The sequence below is a fragment of the Protopterus annectens genome, chromosome 5.part0 (assembly GCF_019279795.1).
Source record: "Protopterus annectens isolate FY-2018-M chromosome 5.part0, PAN1.0, whole genome shotgun sequence".
In the NCBI taxonomy this organism is placed as follows: domain Eukaryota; kingdom Metazoa; phylum Chordata; order Ceratodontiformes; family Protopteridae; genus Protopterus; species Protopterus annectens.
In genome coordinates this window covers 1,784,228,552-1,784,255,571 of record NC_056735.1, presented here as the reverse complement: position 1 = coordinate 1,784,255,571, position 27,020 = coordinate 1,784,228,552, and the positions used below count along the sequence as shown (strand labels likewise).

Below are 27,020 nucleotides of genomic sequence, written 5' to 3'. Positions count from 1 at the left end.
CCATTGTATGCAGCACTGGAGATGAAATACATGAAGTCATGGGAGTGTAGGGGAATTGCCTCCCTGCAAAAACATATATATATATATATATATATATATATATATATATATATATATATATATATATATATATATATATATATATATATATATATATATATGTATAACCTTTACTTGTTGACCTATTTGTCCCACTAATATAATGGCTCTTTATAGGGGAGACCCAAGGTGGTATTCCTACTGAGGAGGGGAAATTTGTGTAAAGCAGAAGAGAATTTCCCTAACTCTTTCCGATAAGTGTTGTTAGATCTTTTACATCCACCTGAGCTACCACCAACAGACAGCTGGATCCTTGGTTTAACATCTCAGCCAAAGGAAAACACACTTGCATTCTTCTTATACGGTTGTCAGTATTGGAAGTTTTATCCAACTAACTGGTATGAGAAAAAATCCACAACCTTCTGCTCCAAATCCTACACTAAGGCACTGTATGAACAAATCCACTCGTGCATGAATTGTGCCATCCCCAATAGAACCAAGATGTTCTCCTCCAAAAAAAAGGAAGCCAATCTGGTGGTCCCTTGCCATAAACAAACTTTACAACAAAAGGAATAAACTGTTGCAGAAAAGAGGAAAATCCAAGGATGCAAAAAACTCCCTTACCAGACTCAGTAAGAAGCTGAGATCCCTCATAAAATCTTCCAAAGCCAATCACAAGGCATTCTACAGCTATGTCAAGAATCTAAATGGCAATAATCAGATCTGCTCTGAGCTACAACAGAATGGCATTAAATATACAGATCCCAAGGATATTGCCAATATCCTGGCAGATCGAGTCAGTGAAAACTTCACCCCCTAAAGGGCCCATCTCAATACCGAAAGATTGCCAAATTCTGGTAATAGCCACACAGGTAAAACACGCACTCTCCAAAGCTAAGAATACAGTATCCATGGGGCCAGATAACATCCCAGGCTGTGTACTACATGAACTACAAAATGAAGTGGCACCTCACCTAAGTGTCATGTTTAATCATAGCCTCACCTCAGGCTTCATGCCCACGGAGTGGTGCACAGCTACAGTTAATCCCACTCCACAAGGGGGGAATCCACCTTGGATCCCAGGAACTACCACCCCATCAGTCTGATGAGCCTGATCTGCAAAGGCCATGGAATGTATTATCATTGAACTTCTAAACAAAGTCATCGGTAACCTTCAAACACTGGACCTCACCCAGTTTGGGTTCATGAAGGGCCGATCTTGTCTCCTAAACCTGACTGACTTCTTCGAATCAGTCTCCAGAGCCTTGGACAAGGGTAAGGTGGTCCACACAACCTATCTGGACCTCGCCAAGGCCTTCAACACCATCCCCCACTCTAGAATCATAGACAAACTTATTAAGCTGGGCATTAATCCCTACGTCACTCAATGGGTTGCCAACTGGCTTACTGACAGAACCCACAATGTAAAAGTAGCCAACTCCAAATCCAGCTCCAGACATGTGACAAGTGGAGTACCTCAGGGTTCAGTCCTGGGATCGCTCTTGTTTGGCATCTACTTCTCTGAAGTACAGGCCAGCACTAAGGGACTCTGGCGAACAAAGTTCGCAGATGACTGCAAACTGGGAGTCATTATTGAATCCCCAAATGATGTGGATATTCTACAAAAGGGCCTTACAGAAACAGATGCTTGGTGCAACAGCCATGGGCTGAAGCTCAATGCCAAGAAATGTATAGTTATCCCCTTTGGGAAAAAAACATGTACCTGTGAATTACCACATAGCTGGCAGTACACTAAACACCGATAGTGTGATAAGAGACTTAGGGACACAGGTGGACAGTGGTCTCACCTTCGATAACCACATCACCACAACAGTCAGAAAATCCTTCTATGTGATACACCTCATCACTAAGGGCTTTTCATTCAGAAAAAAAAGAGGTCATTGTCCCACTGCACTCATCCCTCATTAGACCCATTATAGAATACAACGCCCCATTTGGTATGTACCTATCAAGACATCTGCAATAACTGGAAAGGCCATAGAAATACCTCACTAAAAGAATCACAGGCCTAAAGCAGATGCCCTGTGCTTACCATCTAAAAAAAAAACTTCACCTATACTCTGTTGCATATCATCTACTCAGAGGCGATCTCTGCTTAACATACAAGGCCATGTCAAACTCAAAGCTGTTGGACATGCTACACAAAGAAATCCCAATCCCTGAGATGCACGCTCCAGGCATCTAAACCTTATCATCACAGTGAACAAAACATGCTGGAGGGATAGGCTCCTGACCCAGAGACTCCCCAGACTCTGGAATACACTGCCCATACATGTCAATTAGCGCACCTCTTTGGCCCTCTTCAAAATGAACCTTGATGATTGGACGGGAGATAGGAAATTCACCCCGGGGATCATGACAGTCGCCCTGCTAGACAGGGAAGTAAATACTGTGGGAAGAAATATCCAGGGAATTGTTATGGCTAGGCTTGTATAGGCCCCTAGGGCCAATAGTCTAGTACCAACCTATGAATGCCTTGTGCTGCTTGTTGAACTAATGAGATTGCAATAGTTATTTCTGATGTTCTATGAAGCTCATGTTATTTTTTTGTGTGACAGTTACCTGACTGACCTTTGGTGATATATACGTATGTAGATAAATATATATACACACACACACACACACAAATATATACATATATATATATATATATATAGATATATATATATATCTATAGATATATAAAATAAATTATGCACACACATCATATGCGCACATTTTATTTATATATATATATATATATATATATATATATATATATATATATATACACACACAGACACATTTTATATATATATATATATATATATATATATATATATATACATGCGTGTGTGTGTGTGTGTGTGTACACAGACACAGGTATACAGATCATGGAAACAAATGTCGACCATGCAAAACTAAACTTCAAAAAAAACAGAGTAAAAAGACAGGTTTTTGGAAGGGGAAAGGTCTTCTGCATCCCCCTCCTGGTAACTACATATACTAACGCTTAGATCAAACAATATTAGGAAAACAGTGTATTCCCCAACCTCAAGAACTATGTAAACTTGCACACCTGTCGACCACTTGCTTAGTCATTCAAATTTTGTTGACTAAACAGATGATGACCATAGTGTCAACAATATTCAGCACCCCCCCAACATAAACATATATAATTACATACACACACACACATATATCTATCTATATATATATATATATATATATATATATATATATATATATATATATATATATATATGGGTTCACTTTATAATCTCAAAATACTGAAATCCCGAATTTCAGTATTTTGAAACCATAAAACCGAACGTCCCAAATCCCCAAACTACAAATCCCAAAACACAAAATCACGAACAGAAATGCACCATACATCACACAACACATACATCATCCAACCCACACCACAACAAACAAAACACACACAAAAACACAAACAAACCTACACTACATATAAGCAAGGGGGCAAGCCCCCCTGCACCCCCATACCTATATATACTAACTCCGAGATCGCACAAACAGACACAGAAAGGAAACTCACACCCACACATTCTACAGTCCCTCACACACACACAAACATCACACATATACAAACACCAACACTTACACACCCATACTTTCAGCTGCCTACCCTAAGCTATACGTACAAATGTCAAACACATTCACACACACTCAAACTCCCACACAAAACCCTTACAAAACACTCACTTACCTTAAATTACACCGACAGCCACACACACCAGACACCATCCACTTACGACACCGCACGTAATGTACCGTAAAGCCATAACAGTGAATTTGAGATATTTGGATTCGCGATTATGCACTTTCGGGATTTTAAAGGTTCGACTTAATTTCGGGATACTGAAATTTGGGAATTCGGTATTTTGAAATTACAAAGTGAACCCATATACATTTTATATATATATATATATATATATATATATATATATATATATATATACATACACATTTTTATATATATATATATATATATATATATATATATATATATATATATATATATATACATACACATTTTTATATATATATATATATATATATATATATACAGTTTTATATATATATATATATATATATATATATATATATATATATATATTATATACATACAGTATTTTATATATATGGAAATTAAACGACAAAGTCAGGGAAGCAGAACAAAGCAGCTGGAGGGCTAAATCCTTGAATGAATGTCACAAGTTATTCAACTCTTAAAGAATAGAATCCAAACTCTTCCAAAATCAGTTGTACGATTTATTGTAAAGAGTTAGCGCTTTCACCTATTCAGGCTTCATCAGACTCACACAATTGCTATATAACATGGAATATATACTAAACAAAGGGCGGGAGACAAAATCAATGATTCAATTAAAACGTAAATTATATTAAGTACAATAAATTAAAATCACTGACAAGTAGTAAGCAAACTAAAATTAAAATATTACACAAGTAGCCTTGGTGTAATAGCCATAATGTAGAAGCCTAAACTACTGTACAAAATAATACATATGTATGTATATGAATGGAAAGCAGTGAAAACACTCAATCAATAATAAATAATAAAATGAAATGTTAGCTCAAACAGCCATTACTGAAAAGCCTGGGCTATTGTTTTGAAAAATGTACATATATATATGTGCATATACAGAACACTAAAAACAATAAAAACACTAATTCAGTTATGAATAACTGAACTGATAAACACAAGAAAAAAACAATGCATCTAAGACACAATAACTCTGGTGTGTGTATATTTATAAACACAGTAGGAGCAATATTCCAATATATAGAACACAAAGCTGGTATGCATGGAAATAGTGTCTGGATGTGAAGATGTATAAAAAATACTAATGTATGTGTGGACAAAGATCCTACCTAACTAAAAAAGGGGACAATAGTGTTGTTGGCTAAAACACTGTACAGGTTGGTGGATGGATAAAATAAACATACATGCATCAGTATAATAAGGTAAAAATAGAGTGAAAATATAGTAGAAATATAGTAAAAATATATATATGTATAAAAATATATGTATAAATATAAATACATGTATATATATATATATATATAAATATTGACAGGTGTTTTATATGTACTAATTACTAAGTACACTTGTGTACCTTCAATCTCCTCATTTTCAAAAAAGGTTTCACAGATACCTTAACATTCAGGCCAGGTGGACTGTCTGACCTAAATTTCATTATCCAAAAATTCTCCCTACCTTCTGTATGGGTCCTTATATCCCCTCCCCTATTAGTGATCTGTATAGTCTCTAAAATTCTAAAATTAAAGACATGCAACGGACCATTATCAAATACATGTCGAGCTAAAGCATTTGTTTTATGTACCATCCTAATACTATAGAGATGATCTCTAAAGGTCCTGTTGGTCTTGCCTACATAAAAGGAGCTGCAGATGGAACAATGGGCAAGATAAATGATGTGCTTGGTCATACAGTCTCCATAGGCATTAAGGAAATAAGTATGATTAGTGACAGGATGTACAAATGTGGGACTGGTGCATATATATTCACAAAAATTGCAATGGCCACAGCTACGTGTCCCAGCAGGTGGGACTGGAGTAGTAGAAGTGAATGGTCTCCTGTCACAAAGTAATCTTTTCAAGTTTTTCTTGTTCCTGTACCTGAAGACTGGAACATCACCTAAAATGTCTCTAATATGGGAGTCTGCCATAAGGACCCTCCAATGTGTCTTGACTACATCCTGGATGTCATGTACATCAGTAGTATAGAAGATAGAGAAAGCTGTCTGGTGATTGATGGTAGAAGGAGTCCGGGGTGGTTATACTATACTTGAGGGTGGAGCAGAAAAATACGGAGCAGCATTACCCATCCTCAAACCAGGTATTTCTTCCATACCCTGGTATATATCTTGTATTGTATACCCACGTTCTAACAGCCTCTCATGTAAGGCCCTCATGTCTTGATTGAAACCAAACTCAGTAGGATTGTACCTGGAAACCCTAGTAGCCTGTCCCTTAATAATGTTATTAAAAACATACGGGGGATGCATACTAAAACGGTGTAATAAGGTGTTCATATGACAAGGTTTTCTAAAGACTACCATTAGGTAATTTTTCAACAAAAATATCTAGAAATGGTATCTTATTGTTAGATATCTCATGGCTGAAACTAAGATACGTGCTGCAAGTGTTAACAGAGTCAATAAAGCTCAATAGCTCTACATGGTCTCCTCCCCACAAAAGGAAAAGATCATCCACAAAACGCCTATAAAATAAAACATGTTCAGAAAAGGTAGATAAGCTGTGAATGTATTCATGTTCCCATTCAGCCATGAACAGATTAGCGTAGCTATTGGCACAAGAAGTGCCCATTCAAAAAAAGTATTGTTGTGTAAAACTAAGTGTAGTAAAGAAGTCAAAAGACTAATGGTGGAATCAGCCAAAGTGGAGTTACGAATTAAATAACGTCTAACCATGTCTATACCAATATGATTAGGTATAACAGTGAATAAAGATTTTACATCCATGGTCACAAATAGATAATCAATCTCTTCTAAACTGTTGTGTGTCTTTTAATATATAAGTATTGGCATCAACAATAGGTCTTAAAGTATTTTCTATAAAGATGGACGCTGGTTCTGTAGCCCAACCTCTAGGTGGGTCAATCAAATCCTTATGTATTTTGGGCAAACCGTTAATCAACGGTATAGTGGGAATGGGCACATCTAAAAACAAAAACAAGTCATTGTCTATCAAATTGCTATTAAGCAAGTTCAGCAATTCAGAATGTACTCTGTGTGAGTAAAATGGAACAAGATCCAGATCAATAGGTGAATAAAACTGAATATCACCCAACATAGAGAACACTACCAGAAGAGATTGATTATCTATTTGTGACCATGGATGTAAAATCTTTATTCACTGTTATACCTAATCATATTGGTATCACTTTGGCTGATTCCACCATTAGTCTTTTGACTTCTTTACTACACTTAGTTTTACAACAATATTTTTTATTTTGAAGGAAATGTTTATGAATACATTCACTACCACAGCTTTTCTGAACATGTTTTATTTTATGATGATCTTTTCCTTTGTGGGGAGGAGACCATGTAGAGCTATTGAGCTTTATTGACTCTGTTAACACTTGCACTTAGTTTCAGCCATGAGATATCTAACAATAAGATACCATTTCTAGATATTTTTGTTGAAAAATTACCTAATGGTATTTAGAAAACCTTGTCATATGAACACCTTATTACACCTGAGTTTGGTTTCAATCAAGACATGAGGGCCTTACATGAGAGAAATACCTGGTTTGAGGATGGGTATGCTGCCGTATTTTTCTGCTCCACCCTCAAGTATAGTATAACCATCTACCATCAATCACCAGACAGCAGGATGTAGTCAAGACACATTGAGGGTCCATGTTCCAGTCTTCAGGTACAGGAACAAGAAAAACTTGAAAAGATTACTTTGTGACAGGAGACCATTCACTTCTACCACTCCAGTCCCACCTGCTGGGACATGTATTTGTGACTATATATGCACCAGTCCCACATTTGTACATCCTGTCACTAATCATACTTATTTCCTTAATGTCTATGGAGACTGTATGACCAAGCACATCATTTATCTTGCCCATTGTTCCATCTGCAGCTCCTTTTATGTAGGCAAGACCAACAGGACCTTTAGAGATCGTCTATAGTATTAGGATGGTACATAAAACAAATGTGTATTTGATAATGGTCCTCTTTAATTTTAGAATTTTAGAGACTATACAGATCACTAATAATGTTAAGGTATCTGTGAAACCTTTTTGAAAATGAGGAGATTGAAGGTACACAAGTGTACTTAGTAATTAGTACATATAAAACACCTGTCAATATATATATATATATATATATATATATATATATATATATATATATATATATATATATATATTTATATTTATACATATATTTTTATACATATATATATTTTTTCCATATTTCTACTATATTCTCACTCTATTTTTACCTTATTATACTGATGCATGTATGTTTATTTTATCCATCCACCAACCTGTACAGTGTTTTGTAGGATCTTTGTCCACACATACATTATATTTTTATACATCTTCACATCCAGACACTATTTCCATGCACACCAGCTTTGTGTTCTATACATTGGAATATTGCTCCTACTGTGTTTATAAATATACACACACCAGAGTTATTGTGTCTTAGATGCATTGGTTTTTTGTGTTTATCAGTTCAGTTATTCATAACTGAATTAGTGTTTTTATTGTTTTTAGTGTTCTGTATATGCACATATATATATATGTACATTTTTCAACACAATAGCCCAGGCTTTTAAGTAATGGCTGTTTGAGCTAACATTTCATTTTATTATTTATTATTGATTGAGTGTTTTCACTGCTTTCCATTCATATACATACATATGTATTATTTTGTACAGTAGTTTAGGACTTGTGTAATATTTTAATTTTAGTTTGCTTTACTACTTGTCAGTGATTTTAATTTATTGTACTTAATATAATTTACGTTTTAATTGAATCATTGATTTTGTTTCTTGTTTAGTATATATTCAATGTTATATAGCAATTGTGAGAGTCTGATGAAGCCTGAATAGGTGAAATTTTATGAGTTGAATAACTTATGACATTCATTCAAGGATTTAGCTGACTTTGTCTTTTAATTTCCATATTATTTTTCTCAGTTCTGAGTCAGGAGAAGTGGTTTACTCCACTAAACATTATCCTTTTATTTTATATATATATATATATATATATATATATATATATATATATATATATATATATATATATATATATATATATATATATATATATATATATATATATATATATATATATGGATCCCCTTCACTTCACCGACACGCACAACGCCAACACACAAATCACCGACACCAAAAGACCGACAACACAGATGACCGACAAGGTGAGAACCCGACGGACTCGGTAAGTGTGCGATAGAGTGAGGGATTTAGTGTTAGGGAGCGGACAGGTAAGTGTGTGATAGTGAGGGACTGTAGTTTTAGGGGTGGGTTAAGTGAGTTAGGGTTAGGGTGCGGGTAGGGTAAATGTGCGATAGTGACGGACTATATGTTTAAGGGTGGGTTAAGTGAGTTAGGGTTAGGGTGCAGGTAGGGTGTGTGTGCAATAGTGACGGACTGTAGGTTTAGGGGTGGGTTAAGTGAGTTAGGGTTAGGGTGCGGGTAGGGTAAGTGTGCAGTTGTGTCGGACCTTAAGGTTAGGGTTTGGGTTAAGGTTAGTGCATGTATGGTTGTGTGTATTGTCGGTATTGTGTGTTGTCGGTCTTTTGGTGTCGGTGATTTGTGTGTCGGCGTTGTGGCGTGTCGGTGAAGTGTAGGGGATCCATATATATATATATATATATATATATATATATATATATTTATATATATATATTTGTTTATATATATATATATATATATATATAAAATGTATGTATATATGTGTGTGCGCGCATGAAATATAGAAACTGTATATTAAACCTTGGTTCAAATTGTGTTTACAAACCTATGGCCTATTGCTGCAAAAGACTAACAAGGTGTCATCTTAACTTACTTCTAAATATTTCATCCAGGCCATAGGAAACAAGAATGATGGAGTACTGGACTACTTAATCATGTGCGATTTTAAAATAATTCGAAATCACTGACAATTACCTCTGGTACTCCCATTTTTCGGCATGCATCCAGAAAGTTTTCCACATTACGTCTGCATTTGGCCATGCTAAGTTTAGGCTGAAACAAGAAACAGATTAATTTAATAAGCAAATCTATACATCTACTGTAATCATACCCGAACAGCATTCCCTCTTCACTCATATGATTACCGAAATTGCTGCTGTTACATTTGAATATACAAAATGCAGCATGAATCCAATTAACACCATCTCTCAAAAAAAATGTTTTAACTAAGATCCAAAGAAAATCCACTGCATTACAATTTAAAGAATATGAAGTCAATACTTTTGACAGACTGAACAACATTCGGTGAAGGAAGATTACCTTCTGCCTTTTCTAATTTCTCCAAATCTTCTGTTGTTTTTAAGTTCTCCAAGTCTTTTGTGTTTCTAATACTATGACGGGAATGGACCCCATTCATAAGTCAAAGTACGATTAAAGTTCATGAAATTAGTGCTGTTTCACTCTTTGATGTTAGCCAAAAGTGCTCTTCGTAGCACCAGCAATGTGCCCAGAAATGACTCCTGCAATTCGTACAGTGTTACTTGAATTGGTAACATATCTAAATAAGATTGTAAATTCTTTTGTATAAGACCAGTTGCTCCTACTACTATTGGAACTGTCTGGGTATCTTTCTTCCAAATGGCTCTCGTTTCTGCCCACAGATCAAGGTATTTTATGACTTTGTCTCTCTCTCTCTACGCAAGACACTGTAGTCACTAGGTGTGGTGATTTCAATGATCAATGCTACTTTTGTTTTCTTTTCTTGGACCACTGTATCCGGTTTTCAAGCATCTATCGTTTGAACTGTTGGTATTGGGTAATCCCATGTGATATAAACTTGATTATTTTCTATGATTCTTTGTGGCTCATGTTTCCAGTGTTTTTCAGCCACTTCATTACCATAATGTTTGCACAATCTCCAGTGTAACAGTCTCGCCACATTATTATGCTTTTCAGTATACAGTCCCTCTGCCATTAGTGCGTCGCAACCAGCAACAAGGTCTGTGACCGTTTCCAATTCGGTTTTATAAAACCTACATATGTTTGTTTCTACCACATGTTCAATGGACTTTGTAAACAGCATGTACGTAGCCCACTATATTGGGCTGTCAATATTAACCCTTCATTTCTTGATGTGAATTCACCTCTCTGTAACCATTCCTGCATTTATTTTTTTTTTATTTTTTTTTTATTGATAATTTGTCAAATATTACATGAAATCAAAAACGAAAATGATATATATATATATACAATTGTAAAACCTATAAACTTTAAAAACATTATATAACTATATATATTGGTGTCTTTTAAGAAGAAAGCCATAAATAAGTTTAAGGTGTAACTTGAAGTATGATATATAAGTTCATATATCTTTGTTCATTTTCTCAATTATTTCTAGTATTTTCATCCAAGAGTTGTATAAAGTTGTAAGTCTGGTAGTTCTGTTCTTTAGAGTAGATATTTGCATTTGTCCAACTGTTCTAACTAAATTTTTAAATTCATTAAATATAGGAGTCGTCTCACTTTTCCAGTGAATGGTGATGATTTTGTGAGCTGCTGCCATTAAAGTCCATAAGATTTGAAAATCTTTTTTGGCACACAATCCGGAACAGTTAAGTTGAATAAAATCATAGATTCTGATAATTGATAATTATCATTAAAAACAGTCTGAAAAAATAATTAATATTATTCCAATACAAAGTAAGACACTTACATTCATAACAAAATGTGTTGCCAGTCTGCTCTTATTTTAGTCTGACATATCCAACATAGATCTTCACTTGCATACATCTTAGATAATTTAAGTGGTGTATAAAAACTTCTATTCAAATATCTCCAAGTGAATAACTGCAAGTTTATTGATAATGATGACTTCTTGGAAGATTTTAAGATAATCTTTTTTCCTTTTCGTTAGGAGGGTGATTATTTATCTGAGTATAATAATTCCAGTAGGTGTCTATTCGGTATATTTTTGTCATTTTAATTATTTTGTAAATGTTAGGTACATATCCAGCACCTTGATAAGGTTGATTATTAATTATAATAATGTAATCAATAAATTTTGGGAAAGTATGTCTAACTGTATCTTGCATTTGTCCAATTCTATTTATAAGATATTGTCTTAGATTTTGCAAAAGTAGCCATGAGTCATTTTTCTATATTATATTTTCTGGTTATCTGATCTTTAGTTAATATTTTCTCTTGTTCTACCAGCTGATGCCAGTAGCTTATTGAACCCATCTTGAGCATATTCATTTTCTGAATTTGGTATGTATCAAGGATTGTGGGTGTGAAGTCTATCGGAAAGATCAGAAAGAACCATGAATTAATATTTGGGACTTTGTTTATGAACAATTTAAATGTTGTTAGTGTGATGTTCATATATTTGGATGGCAGTTTATTATTTTTATTTTATCTTCTAGATAATCTTTTAACATCCAAACTAAAGGAAATGGTATTATAGTAAATGATCTGATATGTTGTTATGACTAAGTTCAGTATAGACCTGTTCATGTAATTGTTTCCATATAGGTTTGTAGTGAGCATTTAACCATAAGGTTATATTTTTTAAGAACAGAGGACATAATATATATCTCAATATCAGGTAAATTAATTCCTCCATCTTCCCAGTTTGGTAAATGTTTATTTAAAGCAATTCGGGGTTTGTTTGGGAACCATAAAAAATGTAATATTAGTTTATTATACCTCTGAGTAATATACTTGGGAGGTGGCAGTGAAAAACTTTGTATTAGATATAATACTTTAAGAAAAATAATTGATTTAATGAGGTATAATCTGTCTCCCATTGTAAACATATATTTGTTCCAGGTAGATATTGCTTGCTCTATTTTATCTAGTGTTTTATTATAATTATATATAAGTGAGTCAGTTAAGCCTTCAAGTAGATCTATGCCTAAATATACTATTATTATCCTCTGCTATGTATTTGGAATATTTTTGTTTATATGTTTTTTTTTTTAGTATTACATGACATAATTTTTGTTTTGTTTTCATTGAACTGTAAACCTGAAATAGTTTGAAAATTATTTATTTCTTTAAACAAAGCTTGTAAAGATGCATTAGTGTCTGATAGGGTAAGAAGTATATCATCTGCAAATAACTGTAATTTAAGAGAGAAAGTTTTGTTGATGCAGATGCCTTTAATATTACTATTTGATCTTATCTGATTTGCAAATGGTTCTATAAGTAATGCAAATAATAGTGGTGATAGGGGACAGCCTTGTTTAGTTCCTTTTTTGATTAGTATGGGACCAGATCTATATGAACCTAATTTAACATATGCTATGGAGTCTTTATATAGTGACTGAATAAGGGCGATAAAAGATGTAGGAAAATTATATTCTTTTAGGACTAGTGTAAGGAAATTCCAGTTAACAGAATCAAATGCTTTATTAATATCTAAGGATATTATATTTAAATCCAAGTTTGCATGTTTACTATAATCTATCAATGACAGAATTATTTTAAGATTATCATATGTATTTCTTCCTTTGATAAATCCTGTCTGGTCATCACGTATTAGCATGGGAAGAAAGTGTTTAATTCTGTCAGCATATATTGCCATGAACATTTTATAATCAATGTTTAATAAGGATATTGGTCTATATGACGAACATTGTTTCTCATCTTTGTCTGATTTAATTATTGGTGATATCAATGAATATTTCCATGAAGGTGGTATAATTATACTTTGATTAACTATGGAGTATACTTTTAAGAGTAAAGATATAGCTTGATTAGGTATTACTTTATACATTTCTAATATTATATTATCAGGGCCAGGTACTTTATTTAATTTAAGCTTTTTAATCTGTGATTTTAGTTCTGTCACAGTATTTGGTTCTTATGTCAATTTGTTCCTATGTTACTCTAGTAAGAATTTTGTTTTTAAGATAATTTTTTATATCTTTGTCAGGTTTTTCATGGATACTTGAAAGGTTATCATAGTTGTATTGTAATCTAAAGACTTCTAATATACTATTTCGGTCCGTGACTTTTTCCTTTGTATTAGGGATATATAATTCTTTTATTTGCTTAGATTTTATTATTTTTTGTTCTATTAGCCTGTTGTCTCTGATGTGCTGGATTTGTTGAATAAGAATTTAATTTTATCTTTTCTAGGTTAATCATTGTCTTGTGATGTAAAATTTCCGCATATTTGTTGTTAATTTGTAATTCTTGAATTAAATCTTTATTTCCTTCTTGTATTCCTAATTTTAATTTATCGGCTTTCTTTTGTAATTCTAGCATGTCATTATTCCATATTTTTCTTTTATTAATATACCAGGATAGTACTTTTCCATATATATATGCTTTTAAGGAGTCCCAGATGTATATTTCTGAAATGTTCTCTGTTGGTATTTAGTTCAAGGAAAGTTTTTATTTCACCTTCAAAAAATTCTTTAAAGTCTGTTAATTTTGTAACATATGAAGGTATTCTTGTTATGGGATTATTATTTATATGCATAAGCTCCATTTCAAAAACCAGAGCATTATGATCTGATAATGGACAGTTTATTATTTTGGCATTACTTATTTTTGTTACTAGATCACTGGATATGTATATACTGTCAATTCTGGAACTAGTCTTATATCTATATGAGTAAAAAGTATAAATTAATGAGTCTGGGTCAGCAAAATCATTTATATCTTTTATGGAGATTGCGTCTGTAAACATCGAAAGTGTCTTTGATATAGGTAACTTTCTTCTTTTACTTTTTGAATCTGTATCTTTGTCATCTATTATACAGTTGTAGTCTCCTGCCATTATTAGACTACCTTTAGTTAAGTGTAATATTTCTTCAATATGATGTTTTACTGTTCCTACGCCAAGTCCTGGTATCCAATATAGGTTAACTAAAGTGTATATTTTCCTATTTAACTCTATATTTACTAAGCAAAACATACCAGATGTGTCTTGATAAGTGTTAATTATTCTAGGAGAAATAATTGTATTATGCATTAATATGGCTACTCCTCTATTCTTTTGTTTGTATTGAGAACTTACTAATACATATCTTTATCTAATAGATGCGTCTCCTGAATAAATACTATTTGTGGATTGTGTAGATTTATGTATTTATATAGACTCCTCCTTTTGATATTACTATTTAATCCATTAACATTTATAGACAGATATTTCATGTGTTGGTTTATGTTTTATTTGTATGACAGTTAATATACATAGATTTAACTCTTGGTTTGCATTATATGTATAATTTACACTATTGTTTACATGGAAGATCTGGTTATCTTCTGTAGACACCAAAACAGTATAAGAAAACAATGAAACTTCCAATTTAACTAATTCTAATTGATTACACCTTTTCATATCTCTATGAGGTAATATACCTCTTTGCATGAGTAACAAGTACCCACACAAACCTTCTAAATCTGTGACCAGTGTTTAAACTAATCTCTCTTAACCTCATAACTTAGTATGTCACTATTTACATATATTAACAAGTTAATATGAACAGCTAATAGACAATTATATGCAAGTTTGTGTGAAAGAAATAATATTTATACATCAATAACCTGCTCATACTTGTTAAATCTTACTTGCAGAGTTTCTTATAATCAGGGTTACAAAAACAATTTTCCAATTACATTTAACAAAAATTTGTTTCATCTTAGTACAACAATTCTCATATCAATCCAACATGACACATTTGCTTTAATTCATACTGCAAATACTCCAATAGCTTGTTAATTAGTTATTTTGGTTAAATTCTCATATTACTTATGTTCTTTTTATATTGTAGTTTCATTATACTTGCAATTTGTTTAGGGTAATTTTCCACCTCTAGAGTCTCTATCATGTAATATCTGTGCTATAAGAATATTATTTATTCTATAGTTATGTGAATATTTCCTATTTTCTTCCTCACTCTTTATGAAATAATTAGATTTATTATTCTTTAACTTTTGAGAAAGTAGTTTTCCAAGGCATATTCCAGAACTCTTTGCAAAAATTGTGTCAGCTTATATGACAATATATGTACATATATATAAATATATATATACATAAACTTATATATAATGGTCTTTACATATCTTAAGATTTGAAATACTGAAGTAAATCATAGTGGAGAGATAGGTTCCCGACCCACAGACTGGCCAGACTCCAGAAAAGAACCCCGATGACTGGACGGGAGAGAGGAAAATCACCCCAGGGATCATAAAGGTCACCCCGGCAAACAGGTGTCCAGGTAAGCAAATATTATGGAAAGAAACAGCCAGAGAACTGCCATGACTAGACTTATACAAGCCCCAGGGTCGATATTCTAGTAGCAATCTATGAACCCACACAGCTATTTATGATTCTTATTGTATACATGTAATATTCTAGTATTAGAAATTCTTAATATTAATGTATATAACTATGTATAGAGTATTGCCTTTCTGTATATCTAACAATATTTAACTTTTTTCTAACAATAACTATTGGTAGGTTGCTATTTCTGTTAGTATATAGAGAACCTATTAGAAAATTTTTTTAGTGTCTGTTTACTAAATCTAATCATGTTTTATTTTATTTAGTTTAAGTGTGTTAAATGTTTAGTAATAATCAGTAACACAAAAGGGTCAACATGTAGCTTTGTAATTCAGATGCACTAGCACTTTAAGTAGTGCTCGTTTTGGGATTTACTTCCTTATCCAGGAATGCTGCAATTACATTTTATTCAAAGGATGTTATACGCAAGCATGAAGTGCTCACAATGAGACATAAGACATTTCGGTGTTGCTTGCGTGTGTATTTAAGGCTACTGTCTCGTGGACGGGGTGGGAAAAGTAGTGAAGATTTTTCTTGATTTTCAAGGCATCGCTCGTGGTAATATATATTTTTTTGCATATATTTATCTATGTTATATGCAAGACATTCCTATGTTATATGTGAGACATACTACATAACACCTGCTAGTAAAACAAACAGCACCAAATGCTTTACTTCATATAAAAGATTCAATATGGCATTCTAGTAGTGTAGAATAATTTACTGTAATAGCATGTAAGGGTTTAAACTCTTAACTAACTATAACCATCCAGCACAACTCAATCATCTTCTATATACACATTATTTTCTTCTTCTAGTCGAAGAGTTTTAAGATGTGCTTGTTTTGAGATTTACTTCCTTGCCTAATGATATTGCAATTATATATTATTTAAAGGGCGTCATACACAATCACAAAGTGGTTACAATGAAAATTACAACCTTTATATATTACTTGTATGCATATTTGAGACTGCCGTCTTGTGAACAGAGCAGGAAAAGTAGTGAAGATTTTTCTTATCTTTCAAAGTATCGCTCGTGAAAATATTTTTCTGCTGCATAGCTACAACACAGTTCAAGCATCTTCAATAAACACAACATTATTCCCCCTTCCAATAAGGAAGCTTTGTATATATACGTTAAAAACACAATAAGAGTCCATGAGGTGTGCTACATTGTAAGGATGCTACAACATCATAATCCATACAGCCAGACATGCGCGCACACCCAAGCTGTCTTTTTATCTCAGTAAAGCAAATCATTACGACAGCAATAATGGATTAAGTACTTTAACTATGCAACTCATTTAACATAAATATAACATTTTTCAAAGAATGCATTTGTCCCGCTCACCTCCCTGCCCCGATCGGAAAACTTAGATTATACATATTATATGAATGGTGCATTCAAAGATTTTACAACAAATTGCTAGTATAGTTAAATATATGGTGAGATGGTTATATCTGCTTGAACCAGATATCCATTTGCATATATCTTGAACATATTGCTATATACATTTTGTTTGTTGATGACTAAATCAGAGATGTAGAGAAAGAAAAACATTATCATCAAGTTTCAAATATGTTAGGATAGACCTAAATGATAATGTTAATTTACCCAGTTTATATTTATTCTAAATTTTAAGTGAGATAAAATAAATAGAAACTGTACCGGATATATTACTGTGATTAATGACTGGAAGATTTCTTGTTAGTTTTTGTGACATTGTTTAAAGTTTTGTGGTACATGTAACATACAAGTTATTTGTCCTTTAGTTTTTTTTTCTTCTGTTCAACAGTCTTCCAGTTGTTTACTTCTGCATTTCTTTTTGGTGTACTATTTGTCCAATCCATAGATTCTTCCTGTGTTAAAATGTTGTTTGTAGTGAGATATTTTATTGTTGAATCCACTGTTTCAAATATTTGTATTCCCACTGGAAGGAATATATGAAGTCTTGCTGGAAACAAAAGATGGGTCTTCAGTTGTTTCTTTTTCAAGATTTTTATTATTGGCATGAATTCTTTTCTTTTGAAAACCACTTTTGTAGAGTAATCATTGTCAAATCTAATTAACGCATTATATTTAATGGGTGAGTTAGTCCAAGCATTTTTGAGGATTAGTTCCTTGTCTTGCGTGGAGAAAAGTTTAACAATTATTGATCTTGGTTTGTTTTTGATTAAAGACGCATTTCCTGAAGTTGACAATGACCTGTGTGCATGTTCTATTCCAAAAGAAAGGGCTTCCGGTAATTTTAATACATTTGGGATCCAGGTAGTATGAAAGTTTATTATATTATCCCCTTCTGCTTTATCTGGCAGACCATATATTCGGATATTATTTCTTCTCATTCTGTTTTCCATGTCATCTATTTTCTCCAGAAGATGTGTATTTTGTTGCAGTAAAAATTCAGTTGTTTGTTCTTCTTGTAGGAGTCTGGAATCAATGTCATTTAAGGACTGTTCTATGACAGAAATTTGACCTTTCTGTTGTGTGAACATTTCCTGAAGCTGTAGTTGTTGAGTACATTTTTCTTTAAAGAGAGTCCAATTTATTATCCATCTTATCTATTTTAGTTGTCAACTCCTGAATATTTAAAATAAGTGAATGTAAATCCTTTTTGAATGTTGGGTCCTGAGGTGGATTTCTGAGATGGGTCATTCTGAGTAACTGCTGCTGCTGTTGATTTTCTAGTAATTAATTTGACAGGAATTTTCCAATGAAAGTTGATAAAAATTGTTCTGATGATGTCTCTGGGTATTAGTGGTTAGTAGCGAAGATATCTTCTTATTGTTGTTTTTTTCTCAAAATTCCTGTCTGAAATACTAATGAGGAAAGAGAGCTGTGAGAAAGTGCTGTTACCAGGTCGCCATCTTGGCCACGCCCCTCCTGCATTCGTTCTTGATCAACGTGAGGCTCTTCCAGAAGTTTTCTATACTTGCAACTATATGTTTTTTCTACATTTCTTTCCTTCTCATCTGGTCCTTCACCTTATATTCATTCATTTTTTTTTATTTTAGCACATTCAGTTGCTGCCTGGTTTTTATCTACTTCTGGTTTGATATCTATTCCTGCTTGATTAAGCAGAGATGTCATCTTAGATTTATTCTCATGTATCAAAAAACTTTCACTACATTTGGAAAGTGTGAGGTCAGTAGATGTGTTGAGTCCCACAACTGCAGATCTATACATGTAATCAATTTCAAGGAGGCCCGTCCCTCCTTCGGAACGGGGAATATATAACCTTGGTATACACTGATTTTTATTGAATTGTATTGACTTCATATTCTTTAAATTGTAATGCAGTAGACATTCCTTGGATATGAACTAAAACATTTTCCTTGAGAGATGGTGTTAATTGGATTCTTCTGCAGTATGGGGCTGTCTGTGTCCAGTAATGAAAACCCATTTTCCTTTGTTCCATACTTTTAAATGTAACATCAATAGTTTCTCATCAATGTAATTTAATTATAACAGACATTTGCCAAACTACAGCACAATTATATGATAAATGAAGTGAAAATAATATCAGTGTTCTTCCAGTGAAGAAAACCATCTGTTTGGTGCAATGCATTTTCAGTTTAGTTTAGCAGGATATTGAACAGTTTGCTGTAAATTTATCAACCGTTATGACAACCTTTAAAATAACCATGAGGGGCCTACTACACATTTCAAATGAGGACTATGCTACAGTGTGTTTTTATGATGAAACAGCTGTGACAACTGCTTAGTTTAGCAAGGGTCTTTGAAGACAAAACAACACTTCCATTCTGCTCATTTCATTATTTAAATGTTACCAAATAAAATTTAGTTTCAGAATATATTTGGTTAAGGATAACTATCCTAGTATTCCCAATTTTGTGACAGCTAGATAAATGTCTTTGAAGATAAAAAGTACTCCAAGGCAAAGAATTAGTCATGGCCATGAGTTTTTAAAAGCTTTACTGAAAGGAAGGCCTTCAAGTGAAACTTACCACTGCTGGTGAGGGTACATGTATGCTTGCAACAGACCGAGGACGTATATAGTTGACCAAATGACACAGAACTACTCCATCCATGAGAGCTGTTCCTAGGCCTTGCATGTCCCTAGGTAATTCAGTTTTCAGTCTTGTCTCAATATTCTGCAAAGAAGTGTGACAGCATATATTTTGTTTACTATGACAGTATTCATTTTTATCTCTTTAATAGGTAGACATAACACATATACTAACACTAGTTTACATTAGCGATCTAGAAAAGGTACATGGAAAATATATACAAAATGGGAAAAAGATCAGAAAAATAGCAAATAGCAGCAGACCTACAGAAGCATTTACAAAAGTATGACAGAAAAAAACTCAACCAAAAGGCTAAATCTGCATGCAGCTAGAACCACCCAAACTACGTTTCAGTTCAGCATGTCAGATGCAATTCTATACACCACCTCTTGCTGACACAGGTAAAAATGAGGTACTGCAGACAATGAAGAAGTGCAACTTAGCAGCTGGCTTTCACTTACTCTTCTGAAAAGTATGATTATAAGGCTGCAAATGACCAATCTGTGCCAACTAGAAGAGGAAATCAATACTTATTAACAGAGAAGCTGACACAGCAATACTAGTTATGATAAAGTGAAAGGCAGTGAAAGTGAAACAAGTATAGGGTTTAGAAATTGGTAAACTGGGAAAATCAAATCAAACTGACATTTCTCATTTCAGCACAGTGTTTTTCCAAGTCTACAGTAACACCCACATATAGTGCGAAAAAAAGAGGTTTGACATGCTATAGTTTAAGATTTAAAATGGTATGACATGCATTGATAAACTATATCAAGAATGTAAAGATTAGTCATAACTGATTTTCGACAGAGCCTGGTGCAGTGGGTAATGGTCAGCATAACTCTCAACAGTTTAGATTTTTGCAGACTGTCCAGATTTTAGCATCATATTTTTGGTCTATTCTTCATAAAATGCATGTTTTTGTGGCAAATCATTGAGGATTGAAGCCACTAAATAATGACATACATTTGAGTTTTAGACTTCACATCCTTCGGAAAATGCATGCTAACACAGATCCTGTTATTCTAGCAACTTTCTAAGAGCAATATTTAAAATATGCTCCTACTTTTGGGACTTTGCCCCCCCCCCCATTATTTTAGCCTTTGTCCAGATATCTTGCAATAAGAGGTTGACCGGCATGATGGTCAGGATTTCATCTTCTGAGGATCCTCTTTAAACAACAGACATTATTTTCTCTAGCATCCACTAATGAAAATTGGGTTACTGTGCACCCTTTGCAGACATACATCATGATGCCATGTGCCAATGCACAGCCCAACCCAATGTCCCCCAGTTTAATCCCCCTCCAAGCTGAGTACATTAGGAAAAAACATAAACGAACAAGAATCAACCTTAGAATTATAAACTTGTAAGACTTACCAGGACATCCATCTGTACCAGTAGAGGGTAAGACCATCTAAGCCAAGCAGAACAGTGGGAGGATAACTGCCCACTGTTGAAGGCCTTCTCAAACTTCAAATAATATAGGCTGTGATCATACTTCAGCTATACTTTACATTCAGGGGCTGTCTCTTGTGGATAAATATCTGGAGAAAACCCAAGCAGTAAAACAACCACGGTGGCAGAAACTGCAAAGGCTGAAAAGCAATTGCTCAGGACACATGGATATGACTTAAAGTCCCAAAGGAGGCCCATCCTCTGCAACCACAATTCACATAACACCGCTTGGTAAAACGCCATGCCATTGATCAACTGACTACGGCACAGATGTGTGCAATGGACACGGCACTAAAATGAACAAAGGAAGTCACAGTCATGTTGGAGTGCTTCTGATTATATTAGCCAGGGAATGGTTTAATGCACAAAGGTTAGTCATCAATCCCTTTGGATAGCATCTGTTCTGCAACAGCCAAGTACTCCCTTTCCTGAACAAAGCAAATGAAATTACTTCTCTGTCTTCCTGAATGTACACACTTAGGTAAAACCTAAAGATGACCATCTGCATATGTCTCTCTCTTGGCCACTGCCTCCAAAAGTAACATTTATTGACTAAAACGAAGGTCAGTCATAAGGGACACCTCATCCTTGCAAAATATCAAACAGTTTACCTAAAAACAAGAGTTTTCAAATATGAAATCTGCATTCAGATGTAATGAATACCAAAACAACATTTTCTACATTTTCCATGAGAAAAACTTCTCATGGATTCAGCCAGCTCATATGGAGGACAGGCTATTATTATATGTTCATGCCCCAAGGTGAAGAATAATTCTTCAAAGGTGGCTAAAAATCCAGAACACCCTAAAAGCATTATACAAGCTTGTACTGGGTCAACGTTCTGTGGTTCATGAGGCTATAATGTGCTTAAATGGTGAAAACATGCACCATGACCAGAGTGTAGCTGAAATATAGGTCAAATAGGTTTTTGAAGTAAATGATGAACACCTGAAAGTTCACAACCTGGGATATCAAGAGCATATTTAAGTCAGATGCAGAACCTCTCTTCAGAATAAATCTGATGAGTCAAAGACATGGGGACTTCTGTTACTACTGACACATCTATCATATAACCTAGTAAGATCAGGGGGCTGTACAGGAGTGGCCATGCCTGAAGGTTTAGATAGTGTCATCACAACTCAGTGAGGATGCTTTTTGTTTGCAATGGGGTAGGGTTACTGTATTTCCAAGAGTCTGGGAGAGCAAGAAACAATACCATTCTCTGTTTCCAGAGCTAACATGGACATATTCTGGTCTACCTTCTCTGAATTTAGTAAAGAAGTGCAGAATCAAAGGGAAAAGGGAAAGGCAATCAGAAATCTCCTCCACCACTAAAAAAGAGAGAGAGAGAGAGAGAGAGAAAATTATGCACTGTCACTTCTTCATCCTCCCCAACCCATCCAGCCTTGCTGAACCAAACAGAACAGAAGGACAGCATCCTCCTTCATGTGAACAGGTTACTATCCAGGGTGACTAGCTTCCAAAACACCCCAGCTAAGTGGGTTTTTCCCAGAGTCTCTCCTCCAGTAAAGGACAAAGTGGAACCACAGAAATACAGTTGAGTCAGTCCTCCAGTACTTGCCCTAGGATACAGATGAAATAAAAGTGAGGGGAAAAGTCCTGTTCTTGCAAATTTTTATAGTTCTCTCTCTCTATTCTATGTGTAATACAGACAAGGGGGCTATTATAAATTAAACTGTTTGAAAATATGTAACATATACTCAAACAGAATTGCTACATTGCCAATTTTTATATGGAATTTCAATGGCCTTTCAGACACAAAAATCTCTATTAAGAAATATGACATGCAAATTATCATGCTGTAGGAGATGCATATTGATGCAGAAGGATTTAAAGTGCATATATAGGTTCATAGCTAGGTACTAGGCTATCAGCCCAAGGGCCTACGTAAGCCTAGCCGGCAAGATAACATAGCCTACGCCACCCAAGAAAGTTATTTTCCTGTGCAACTGTCCAGCAGAGACAGAAGTGATCCCCGGGGTGTATTTCCTATTTCCCATCCACTCATCAAGATTTTTCTTGAAGAGTGCTAATGAAGAACTTTGCTTGACATAGATGGGTAGCTTGTTCCAGAGTATAGGAAGTCTATGGGACAGGAATCTATCCCTCCAGCGTGTCCTGTTTATTGTGATGACAAGGTTTAGGTCCCTAGAGCAAGTAGCTTGGAGGGATTGGGATTTCTTTAGGTGTAGCATGTCCAACAGCTCTGGGTTTGACATAGCTTTATATGTTAGGCAGAGATAACCTCGGAGTAGGCGATATGCTACGGAGAAAAGCTGGAGTTTTTTGAGGCAGTCAGTGTAGGGCATTTGTTTGAGGCCAGTATTCCTCTTTGTGAGGTACTTCTGTGGCCTTTCCAGCTGCTGCAGATGTCTTGTGAGGTACATCCCAAAAGGGGGGTTGTACTCTATAATGGGTCTAATGAGTGACGAGTAGAGGGAAACAATGACAAAGGAAAAGTGTGATACTATAGTGACAGGAAGAGGGACTCAAATGGTAAAAGAAAAGGAGAAACGTACAATAATGGTAGATTTGTGGCAGTGAGGGGAAACCGGCAGGAACAGATATTTATATTTGCCCTAAGACTGTTTAGAAGAATGCTGGGAGAAACGATACGTTTTCAGCAGTGCATTTTTATTTATAGGTGGTGATTGTTTATTTAGTGTATAACAGTATGGATGCATCAAGGAATCTTATAGAGGAAACTATACCCAGAGAAGATGGATTTCTTAAAATAAATATATATGAAAGTATTTAGTACAGCGGATGTTATTTCAGCATCAGCAGTTTGGAGGGAGTTTACAAATTATTCATCAATATATCACTGTTGAAGTGACACCGACCCCATGTACAAAATGGGAAAAGGGGTTGAGCATGGATATGTAGGACAGAAAATGTATCAGAAGAGAACATACATTTGGTTGCAAGATTTGCAACTCCTCCAAAATCTCTCACCACGCACCCGTAAGAACCAAGATAATGTATTTTTATTTATTCTTTGTTGAACAGGTTAGTCTTACTACACCAGTTGCCTTTTTTCAGAGTAGAATATCCTTTCTGCATTTATCAAGTACAGAATAACATCTACAAAATATGCTCACTTCACTTTTCTTAATTATCATGCCAGTTATATCCTTGAATCTGACAGTACCTTGTTTTCTTTGCAAATGGCTCTAAATATAAAGCAAACAACAAAGGGGAAGTAGGAAACCCCTGCCTGGTTCCTCTGTTCAAACACAGCTTATCATAGAGGACTCCTTCCACCTTAATTCTTCCCTCCAAGCCTTCATAAATCCTCCTCATTAACCCTACAATTCTGTCATGGAATGGAAATGCTTCCATTTCCCCTGCTTATACAATCCCAAGCGACTCTTCTGAATGCTTTCTCTGTATCAAGATCCACCAATGCTGAATTTTCTTACATTTTGCTTCCCTCTGGATTATCACTGATTTAGTAATGTTGTTAAATGTTTGTTTCCCCTCCCTAATTCACATCGATCAGTTTTGACAATACCTTTGCCATTCTTTTAGCTAGTATGGACAAACAATTTATAACCCTGGTTTAGAATTGAAATAGGTCTATTGGATAGTACAGCCCACTACAGATTTTTTTTTAAGACAGTGATGCCACCCCCTTTAAAATACCATTAAACACAACCTTCCAGATATTTATCACTTTTTTCCCTCCTAATTTCCAAACCTCTACAGCAGGAATATTAATGGAGGCTTCCCTGCTGATTATACATCATAATTATTTATTTAATCTCATCTCTTCCTATTTTAGCCATGAATCTCAGTGTCCTCAGGAACATTCTGACAATTATTTACAGAATCATCTGCTAGAAGTATTAAGCCAGAGATTCAAACTTGTCTGCTGGGAGGGTAATCCCTCTGTTTGCTGGAATTTGGTAAGGGCATGAGGAACAGCACTTTCTTGGAAAGGGTGAGCTCTGACTTGTGGTTAGTTGAAGGAAAACACCAGGTTTTGAAAGCAGTCCATTGTGATTTTACTGCAGAGCTCTCTATATCCTCCTGGAACAGAACTGGAATGAGGTCATCACCCAGACTGTGGTAAATGTGTGTTCCTGGTTCTTCAAAAGGCAATGACTGGGGACTGACACTTCCTAAATATTCCTGGGTGTAGTAGCCAATCCAAAGAGAAAGGGAGTAAGCTGATAATAAGAGCTCTCTGCTTCAAATCAAAGAAAGTATATATGGTACTATGAACGAGTATGTGGGAACAGGAATGGCAAGAGGGCTTGCAATGTCAGTGTTCTGAAGTCTGGGATCTTGACATAGGAATTTAGCCCAAACATGTCCATAGGCCTTCATTTCTGGGCACTAGAAATAATCTGCAGTACAAGCCTCTGTTTTAGTCCCGTTTTGGTACAAGGTCTATGGATTCTAGTTTTGAAATATCTTGTAGCACCGAGTGCAGAGACAAATGCACTTGGTCCCTTGGTACAGCAGAATCCCTGACAGGTGGCCAACTGCACAAAATACCCACCTCCCTCCTGTCCAGCCATTCAGATCAGATATCTGTGCCCTGGACCCAACTCTCTCCTATTTTACTAAAATAAACAAAGAATATATTCTTATAAACTGTAGCAAACTGCTTGCTACAAATGCAGCAAACAGTTGCTACAGTTTATACCCTGTCTGCATGTAGTGCTACAGCACTCAGGTTTTAGTTTAAAAAAAAAATTAATTTTTAAACTGTAGCAAACTGTTTACTACAGTGTAACAAGCAGTTGCTACAGTTTAGACCACACTTGGAGAGCTACAGTGCTCATGTTTGACTGCAAATGCAATACTGGCTTTTAAAAGCAAGTATTGCATTAGAGAGACAGAGATATTGGGATCAGCTGATTGTGTCTCCAACACTTTGCTCCCAGGGCAGCTGCCCGTCTTGCCTTGCCCTAGTTACACTACTGGCCTAACATTTTTGGTTATGTTAGGAATTGTAGCTTGAAACCCTGAAGACATTATCTAGAGCATCCATTTGTCTTTAATAATGTTTTCAAAGTCTCTTATGCACTGGGTTACCCCTTTCTGCTAGCTTTGGGTTAGAAGGGATGGGTACGGATTTTTGGTGAGGACAAGAGACAAAGAAAGTATGTGTAGTCAAGGCTGCTCCCTAGGGGATAAAGAGCTTTGAGAGCCAGCCCCCAGATTTCCACTTCTGGCCTCCCTGCCATCTTTTCTTATATGGCCCATCTTAGCCTTAGTTTGCTTACCTTTTCATTTTTCCTGTGGTAGGAGGTTCCAGACTTACTGGTAATCCCTGTTATTTATAAGGTACAGGAAAGTGAATAAGCTGTTTGACTGAATTCTTCTTCTCTTTCTTCCAGAGTAGCTCCTTATCCAGGGTATCATTAAGGAACTCTACTTTTGACATTCTCTGG

The 27,020-nt window shown here is 34.8% G+C and overlaps 1 protein-coding gene across 1 annotated transcript in view; it reads right to left on the bottom strand.

Annotated features, from left to right (window-relative positions):
• LRCH1 (leucine rich repeats and calponin homology domain containing 1) overlaps positions 1–27,020 on the bottom strand; it is a gene marked incomplete in the record, with an annotated part of 1,693,846 nt that overhangs the window by 120,283 nt on the left and 1,546,543 nt on the right. Inside the window, 2 exon segments of the mRNA XM_044072038.1 lie at positions 9,784–9,861; positions 20,074–20,220. Of these exon segments, the coding sequence (XP_043927973.1) occupies positions 9,784–9,861; positions 20,074–20,220 (225 nt within the window).